Source organism: Gadus morhua, chromosome 4, assembly GCF_902167405.1.
Source record: "Gadus morhua chromosome 4, gadMor3.0, whole genome shotgun sequence".
Classification (NCBI taxonomy): Eukaryota; Metazoa; Chordata; class Actinopteri; order Gadiformes; family Gadidae; genus Gadus; species Gadus morhua.
Window position 1 is genome coordinate 8,658,043 of NC_044051.1, and position 8,877 is coordinate 8,666,919.

At 45.8% G+C, this 8,877-nt stretch overlaps 1 protein-coding gene across 2 annotated transcripts; it reads left to right on the forward strand.

Annotated features, from left to right (window-relative positions):
* Nucleotides 1-251: 251 nt before the first annotated feature.
* On the forward strand, nt 252-8,585 carry septin5b (septin 5b). Of its 2 annotated transcripts, XM_030353943.1 has the most exons (13): nt 252-545; nt 740-750; nt 2,469-2,480; nt 2,801-2,891; nt 3,194-3,280; nt 3,872-3,995; nt 4,357-4,491; nt 4,920-5,037; nt 5,573-5,674; nt 5,891-5,987; nt 6,377-6,512; nt 7,270-7,372; nt 7,839-8,585. In XM_030353943.1, the coding sequence occupies exons 1-13, from the start codon at nt 503-505 to the stop codon at nt 7,899-7,901; spliced, it is 1,122 nt and encodes a 373-aa protein (XP_030209803.1). In that variant the 5' UTR covers nt 252-502; the 3' UTR covers nt 7,902-8,585. The 2 variants fall into 2 exon arrangements, with proteins under 2 accessions (XP_030209803.1, XP_030209804.1); XM_030353944.1 differs by lacking the exon at nt 2,469-2,480.
* Nucleotides 8,586-8,877: the final 292 nt, after the last annotated feature.

Genomic DNA, 8,877 nt, shown 5'->3' on the forward strand with positions numbered 1-8,877 from the left:
TTCTTGCCTACAATCCAACAGTCAATGTGAATGGCCGCCTACATGTTGTATGCTGTACATAAATGTACAGCATACAACCAGCCTTCATCATAATGCTGCATTTTCTTTCAGCCTCTGTGGTTGACACATGACTGGGTGTGTACAATTAAAGTCCCTAGCTAGCCTACAAAGCGTGCAGCCAGCTGGATATATTGTTTGTGGTTTATGAATAAGGCGACACTGCCCCCCTCTGGGCCATACCAGAAACTACAGCCCCACACCTCACCTTTGTTTAAATCACCGTCTCCTCTCAGTCTCTCTGTTATATATCATGTAGGCTACAATAAATAAAATACATAATACCAATACCAAAAATATTTTTCTTGACAGACTGGTTGTTTTCTGTGAACACGGAGAAATTGAATGACCTAATTTAAAGCCACCCAACCGCATTGCTATGGACTCGTCCCCACAATAACCTAGTTGGGTCGTCCGGAATAAGCAGCGGTTTTTTGATTTGAAGATGACTGCGAACACGAGATACAGGAGCCGGGTGCTCCGCTCGGGTAAGCATAACCATAACTATATATTTAATTGCGAATGGATATTACACGAGCGTTGAACCACAGTTGATTCTATGTATCGCAAGACAATGGTATTTTCTCCTCTCCTCTGGAACCTCTGGACGATGGGTGGTAACGTCGGTCGCCGACCAACAATTGAAACGAACACCGTCTGGCGTGGGACTGTCCTCGTACAGATGATGTAGAGGTAAGAGAACAGCATAGTAAAATAGCGGGCAGCTGCAAAGAAACAAATAAGATACAATTATCTTGGGTGTGTATAGGCCCGCTCTATAAATAGATAGCCCACAATTAAAGACTCAGAATTCGTTCAAGGCTTTTCTGCATGCATATAGCAAATGACTTGATTGATGAGGATTTGCCGTATGGCTGCAGACGCTATTATAGTGGTCACATGTGCTTCTCCTGTTTTGGTTTCGTTTCACCGCCGGCGTCTTTGTGGATCATGCAGATATCACACCAAGATACCGGCGTATCCTCTCTGCTGTAGCCTACATATTGACATTCAAGGGAATGCCAGTTTCCGTTTCTAGTCCGGCTGAATTAATAAACCAAAACAATCGGCTTGCCCTAATTAAACGATTTAACTACTGTGGCCAAGATCAATCATTCTATTGTGTAATCAATTATTTCAGGTCATACGGCTTGTCAGTAAACAACCAAATGCAAACAAATCCAAAAGTCTGATCTAATTCTGCTGCATCATCACCATCTCCCTGCTCATCATCACCATAGCAACCAGATGATATCCTCCCCCCTACCCCTACCATACACCCCCATATCAAGAACTTAAATGACTCAAACGTTTTAGCACATTAAGGATGCCAGGTGGCAGTGAGCGCGCTGCAAACAGTGATGCTTTAACTTTGATGCAGTGCAGTCTGTCTGTCTGTCCAGCAGAGGGAGGGAGCAGGCAGTCAAGTAGACCAACCATGGGCCAACTTTCACCTGTCTGCCTGCCTGTCTGTCTGAATGGTGCAGCCAGTGTCAGGTTCCATGTCTAGGGCCTGCGGGTTTTAAAGTAGCTGTTATGCATTCAGGAATCTAGGTTGTTTTAGGACATGATGTGGGAGGAAGGCTGATTCTGTGTAGCATATATATATATATATATATATATATATATATATATAATAAATTATTACCACCACACATAGGCCCTAGCTTATTGTAAGCGTGTCACCGTCGGCAAATAAACGGATGTCCTGACTTACATTTCCTTATTGGTGTGAAGCGCCGCAGGGGGGAACAACCGTTATGGTCGGTTGTATCACATACTTCCTTCTTCTATTTAATTTTTCATTTAAATTTCTGTTCAACGAACCATTCAGCGTTTTTTTAAATCTCTGAACTCCACTTTGCACACTTCCTTCCTCTCATCCTCACCTCACTGAGTTTCATAGAAATCGTCGTAGTGACAGTGTCCCCCCCCCCCCCCCTCCCCCCCTCGCCCCCCGGGGTCCGTGGGTGGCCCCAGTTCTTCATGAATAGATGACCCACTTCAGGCCCTGGAACCTCCTCGTCCTCCTGTTCCTCCCCCTCATCTTTCTCAACCCCATCCTCCCTCTCCTCCTTCTCATCCTCCACCTCCTTCTCCTCCACCTCCTCCTCCTCCACCTTCTCCCCCACCTCCTCCTCAATCTCCTCCTTCTTCTTCTTCTTCTTCTCCTCCACCTCCTCCTCCTTCTCCTCCACCACCTCCCTAGCAACCCCATCATGACTTACAGCTTCAATAACGCATGAGAAGAAGAGGGACACGTCCGGTGGCCTACTGAAATGACTGCAGGCGCACGCGTGCGTGTGTGCGTTTGTATGTGTGTGTGTGTGTGTGTGTGTGCGTGTGTGTGTGTGTGTGTGTGTGTGTGTGTGTGTGTGTGTGTATGTGTGTGTCTGTGTCTCCGTACACAGAGTACTGGAAGGGTAAAAATAAGTGTTCAGTGGAGGATGGATGCTGATTGGTTGCTGAGGAGTACATTGGTGATTGCCCTGCAGTTATAGTAATTGCAATGTGTGTGTGTGTGTGGGTGTGTGCGTGCGTGCGTGCGTGTGTGTGTGTGTGTGTGTGTGTGTGTGTGTGTGTGTGTGTGTGTGTGTGTGTGTGTGCATGTGTGTGTACATGTGTGTGTGTGTTTGTGTATTTGTGTGTGTGTGTGTGTGTGTGTGTGTGTGTGTGTGTGTGTGTGTGTGTGTGTGTGTGTGTGTGTGTGTGTGTGTGTGTGTGTGTGTGTGTGTGTTTCCAGGAAAAGGAGTATGTTGGATTTGCAACTTTGCCCAACCAAGTGCACCGGAAGTCGGTGAAGAAAGGCTTTGATTTCACCCTCCTGGTGGCCGGTGAGAGAGACCCCATGTTGACCAGACCGTTGACTTGCAGCACACGCCATATATATACACGTGTTGTTGTGATTCAGGATCATTACTGGGAATATCACTCCTCAACCACATATTGTGTATTGTGTGCATAGTTGTGTAGAGATGTGTAGAAACATAACGATATGTGTGTATGTGTGTGTGTGTGTGTGTGTGTGTGTGTGTGTGTGTGTGTGTGTGTGTGTGTGTGTGTGTGTGTGTGTGTGTGTGTGTGTGTGTGTGTGTGTGTGTGTGTGTGTGTGTGTGTGTTTGTGTGTGTGCCACAGGGGAGTCTGGTCTGGGTAAATCCACGCTGGTCAACAGTCTGTTCCTCACTGACCTCCACAAGGACAGGAAGCTGCTGAACGCAGAAGGTGACAATGACTAACACGTATATTTCTCATGTGTATATACCATTGGTTAATACACAAACTTAGCCATTAGTCATGGAAAGGACCCTTTGAAGGACGTTAAAAGGGACAGAACAAGCCACTTCATTCATGCTATCAACTGGTGACATCACAAGTGGCTGTTGCAGTGAAAACCAAGATGTATGGAAATGATCTTCCTCTTGTTTCTATAATGTTGGCTTATTTTATGAATTGTATGTGATCCCTAGATTCTTGAAGGTTTTGGGCTGAAAAATCTGGTGAAATGCATAATGCAATATATTATTTTTAATTTCTTGTAAGGATTGTAATGGCTTTACCCTTTAAATATGGATAATTATTATTGCCTTAACATGATGCATTTCCAAGTTAAACAGAACATCGGGCCATGCTATGAATGTCAATTGATCCTCCTAGATTTGATTTGCAATAGCGCAAATAGTTTTTCCGGATGTTCCAGAATTGATCAATTATCAAAATGAATCCTAGTTGGTAGTGTCTCAGTGGCCTCGCTGTGGCCCACTCAGTTCTGCTCTCAGGAGGAGATGACCCAACAGAATAGATAATGTCTTGCAGAGCGCATCAGCCAGACGGTGGAGATCACCAAGCACACGGTGGACATCGAGGAGAAGGGCGTCAAGCTGAAGCTCACCATCGTCGACACGCCCGGCTTCGGAGACGCAGTCAACAACACTGAGTGGTGTGTGGGTGTGTCTGTCTGTTGGATGTGTGTGTGTGTGTGTGTGTGTGTGTGTGTGTGTGTGTGTGTGTGTGTGTGTGTGTGTGTGTGTGTGTGTGTGTGTGTGTGTGTGTGTGTGCGCGCGTGCGTGTGTGTTATTGTGTGTGGGGGGGTAAAATATTAGATTAAATCTGTATATTATCTCGCTTAATATGATTCCGGCGAAAAGAAATTAGCCCCATTTTTCAAACGATTGTACACACAAATAATTGTAGCATTGCACGTTTTTACATTTTGTAACATTGTAGGTTTTTACGTTTTTACATTTGCAACATTGTACCATTAAACAACTATAACACTGTGTGTTCCCCGCCCCTCCCAGCTGGAGGACCATCGAGGGCTACATCGACCACCAGTTTGAGCAGTACTTCAGAGACGAGAGTGGGCTCAACCGGAAGAACATCCAGGACAACCGGGTCCACTGCTGCCTCTACTTCATCCCACCCTTTGGTCACGGGTAAGACAGGATAGTCTGGTGGTCCCCCCAAAGGTTCTGGGTTCAAACCCCGATGTCCGCAGTCTAGCTGTAGTCGACACACTTGAGCTAGATTACTACCTTCCCCGCTCTTCATGACATGTCTCTGAACACACTGTAGGTTACCTTGGATAAAAGTGTCTGCTGAAGCTAAATGACTTATTATCAAATAGTAATTACAGTTTTATTTCTATGAATGCGTAATTCAAACGTAAGATGCCTGCAGCCTAACCTGTAAGCATTATTGAGCAAGATGCCTGCAGTATCTGCTTATTATGGAAATTAATTCTTAAGTCTCTTTGGATAAAAGCTTCTGATAAATTACTAAACAGCCCGTAGTAGGATAGCACTTGACCGCTTGAAGACGATAGAAGAAGCTAACGTGCTAAAGTGAACGTCTGACCCTGTAGGCTCCGTCCGGTGGACATTGAGTTCATGAAGGCCCTGCAGGAGAAGGTGAACGTGGTTCCTCTCATCTCCAAGGCCGACTGCCTGACGCCCGGGGAAATCAAGAAGCTCAAGGAGCGGGTAGGACAGGGGCGTACCCATGGCGGAGGGGAGGGAGGCTGGGGTGGCCGGGCCCCCCGAAAAACCTTTTAATGGCCGTCCCAAGTGCCACCCGTACCACATCTGTTATACAAGTACAATAAGTTAAAGTGGCGACGCAGACATTTCCACGTTGCTTTGCATTTCCACGTCGCTTCCAATCTCCTCTTTTGAGTGAGTGTAGTAGTGAGTGTTTCTTGGGATTTTTATGAGAGATGGCAAAAAGAGATGGCAAAAAGTGTAGTAGTGAGTGTTTCTTGGGATTTTTATGAGAGATGGCAAATGGCAAGCATTTGAGGCAAAAAAACGTCTGGGTATGATTAACAGTGTAACAAGGTAATTAATAAAGGGGCTAGGCTCGTATAATTGCATTAAGACTCACTCTGTATGATCCATGAGTTCAGCACTAATGCTAACATCAATCAGATATCAATGGTTTTTGCGATCGAGAATTAAAATCATTACATTCTCACATTAAACGCAAAAAAATGTCTTCCATCTTTGGCTGCTCATCCAGTTGAGGGAGGAAATAGAGAAGCACGGGATCAAGATCTACCAGTTCCCTGACTGTGACTCGGATGAAGACGAGGAGTTCAAACAGAAAGACAAGGAGCTAAAGGTAACAGATCCATTGATCCCTGAGTGCGTTTCCTAACATGCTGTGACCTGCTAAAACCCCACGCCCCCCGGCCATGACGATCCATGACGACGTCGCTTAACCCGTGCTGATCCCAGCTTTATTTGCCTGTGGTGTCATTCACCATAAGACGCTTAAAAATAAAATAAGGCAAGTGTGTGGATGGTTCAAACCTGATGAACATGCATGTGTAAACAGGAGAGCACTCCGTTTGCGGTGATTGGCAGCAATGCCGTGGTGGAGGTGAAAGGCCAGCGAGTAAGAGGACGGCTTTATCCATGGGGCATCGTGGAGGGTATGACACACACACACACACACACACACACACACACACACACACACACACACACACACACACACACACACACACACACACACACACACACACACACACACACACACACACACACACACACACAACCACACACACTACACCAATGTCCTGCCCACTCAAGATGAAGTGTTGAATAATCCATTGACCTTAATGTCACTTCCTGTGTGTATGTGTGCGTTCATGTATGCGTATTTTTGTGTTTGTGTGCATCTTTCTATTTGTGTGTGTTTATATATATATATGTGTGTGTGTGTGTGTGTGTGTGTGTGTGTGTGTGTGTGTGTGTGTGTGTGTGTGTGTGTGTGTGTGTGTGTGTGTGTGTGTGTGTGTGTGTGTGTGTGAGTGTGTAGTGGAGAACCAGGCCCACTGTGACTTTGTGAAGCTGAGGACAATGCTGATCAGGACCCACATGAACGACCTGAAGGAGGTGACCTGTGACGTGCACTATGAGAACTACAGGGCCCAGTGCATCCAGACCATGACCAGGTATGTGTGTGTGTGTGTGTGTGTGTGTGTGTGTGTGTGTGTGTGTGTGTGTGTGTGTGTGTGTGTGTGTGTGTGTGTGTGTGTGTGTGTGTGTGTGTGTGTGTGTGTGTGTCTGTGTTTGCTCGTGCACAGTAGTAAGTGTCAGTAGCATACTTATGTCGCCATGCTACATGCCATCTAGGTGGCTTTTCTGGGCTCCTGCATAAACAAGGACGCAGGGTATTGATGTTGGATACCGGTTTATTGTAAGGTTGACAGCCAACGATACATGAGCTGGTGCTCCTGTTGCCATTTAGGAGAACTTCCTGAGTGTGTGTAGTGATGGCTCGTTGAACCTGTGCACATCGATTGCTCAATATTAACAGGTGTGCAGCCTCACCCAGCCCCAGAGTCCGATCCGTCTGACTCGGGCCAGGGGAGGCTGCTTAAATCCGCCATCATCCACACCCACTCCAAAACTTGGAAGTACACTTTTTTATTGGGCATACAATATGAAAACAAAGTAATATTGAAGGGGGGGAATATTGTGCCAGCAGCTATGAGTGAGATTAGCCATTACAAGCCATTTGAAAATCTGCCCATTCCTTTGTTTTACTGACACAACAAGTGGGCGCATCCGCCTAGATGTACGCTGGATAGATCAGTCTACCAGCCTACCCAGTGGACTGTAGCACATGTTTGCATAAAATCCTCCCTTTAAAGCATCACTAAGTAATGCATTTAAAGACGTGATGCCTTGTGTGATTGTGTTTTGCAGCAAAGTGAATGCAGAGAACAGGGTCGAAAGCCCCATCCCTCTGTTCCCCATGCCCACACCGGATGCGGACACCGAGAAACTCATCAAGATGAAGGACGAAGAAGTGAGTGGGAAAAATACATTATAAATCTAGAAATTGTTATTCTTAAATGTCCTCATGCCTTTAAGTAATGAGAGCCCTGTGAAAGACAGTGGCATTTTCTGCCACTGGACAATAAAGAGGCCCAACATGATGCCAGCGACCCAATGCAATGTAGAGGGCTCATTGAAGCCTTTTGTCCCACCAATTTGATTTAAATTGTTATCCTTCTCTCTCCCTCCTGCCCACAACCTGCTCTTTCTCTCTCTCTCTCTCTCTCTCTCTCTCTCTCTCTCTCTCTCTCTCTCTCTCTCTCTCTCTCTCTCTCTCTCTCTCTCTCTCTCTCTCTCTCTCTCTCTCTCTCTCTCTCTCTCTCTCTCTCTCTCTCTCTCTCTCTCTCTCTCCCAATGTCCCTCTGCCCTTCTCCCCATCTTCCTCCCCCTCCCCTCTCTCTCTCCCTTATATCCCTTTCCTCTCGGCCTCTCGACAGTTGAGGAGAATGCAACAAATGCTTCAGAAGATGCAGCAGCAGATGCATGAGCAGGACCTGTGAGAAGGACAGCTTCGTCTGCCATCTTGAAGAGAGGCGTGTGCACACACACTGAACAGAGCGACAGCCCCACCGGGAAGAAGAGAGACACACAAACACAGAGATTGTAGAAAAGTGAACACGTAATAAACATGTCATGTAAAGACATTGATGAAAAGTGCAAGGAATGCCTTGTGAACAGGGTAATGGCTTTGGTGGTGTTTTAACTGAAAGGTAAACTCTAGTTAAGTCTAACTCTAAAACTAAAAGTTGCTTTATTGATTTAGCCATATTCAAGTAGAAATAGTTTGCACCTTAGAGATAGTTCACTGCCCATAAGGTGGTTTTGTGTGACTGGCTATGACTGTTTTATTTGTGTCACTAATGCACTATTGCCATATAACCCCACCTATTTAATGAATGTTATGTTTGAAATTTTGGATACTTTTAAGAGCATGCTGAGGAACTCGTTCGACTAACTTCAAGCACATACATTTTCTAACTGACTTATTTATTAACGAATCGATCAATCACATCCACTGACTGCTGTGTGTGTGTGAGTGTGTGTGCGTGTGTGTGTGGGGGGGGGCGTGCTTATGAGTACATTTTTTATTATCCTACATTGTATTAACCAGTGTACGTTTGATATTATAAATACGTGTGGTAATTAAAAGGGAATACAAATAAAAGCATCATCGCTCCCTTGGGCCTTGGTCCAGTGACATGTTATTCGTCAGTGAGCGCCTGTTATTTGAATGTGAGACACGACGAGACATAACAACAAGCTTTAAGACGAGATCAACACGCATATTCGTCCTCTCCAGTCTATCTGTTTTTACTCCCACGGTTCATCTCATACAGTATCCTAGGCATGGGTTGCGCTTGCTGTGTATCTTTGTGTGTGCCCGCGTGTGCGTGCGTGCTTGTGGTGCGGGTGTGTGGGCGTGCGTCTGTGCGTACATGCGCGTCTTCAACGTTGCTTGTGGGTCGAATGTTTGTT

Excerpts from the sequence above, each read along its gene's own strand:
- septin5b (XM_030353943.1), top strand. The coding sequence starts at position 503 with ATGACTGCGAACACGAGATACAGGAGCCGGGTGCTCCGCTCGG. Across the intron at positions 3,996-4,356 it reads GCAGTCAACAACACTGAGTG|CTGGAGGACCATCGAGGGCT; the intron begins GTGTGTGGGTGT and ends CGCCCCTCCCAG. Across the intron at positions 5,988-6,376 it reads TCCATGGGGCATCGTGGAGG|TGGAGAACCAGGCCCACTGT; the intron begins GTATGACACACA and ends GTGAGTGTGTAG.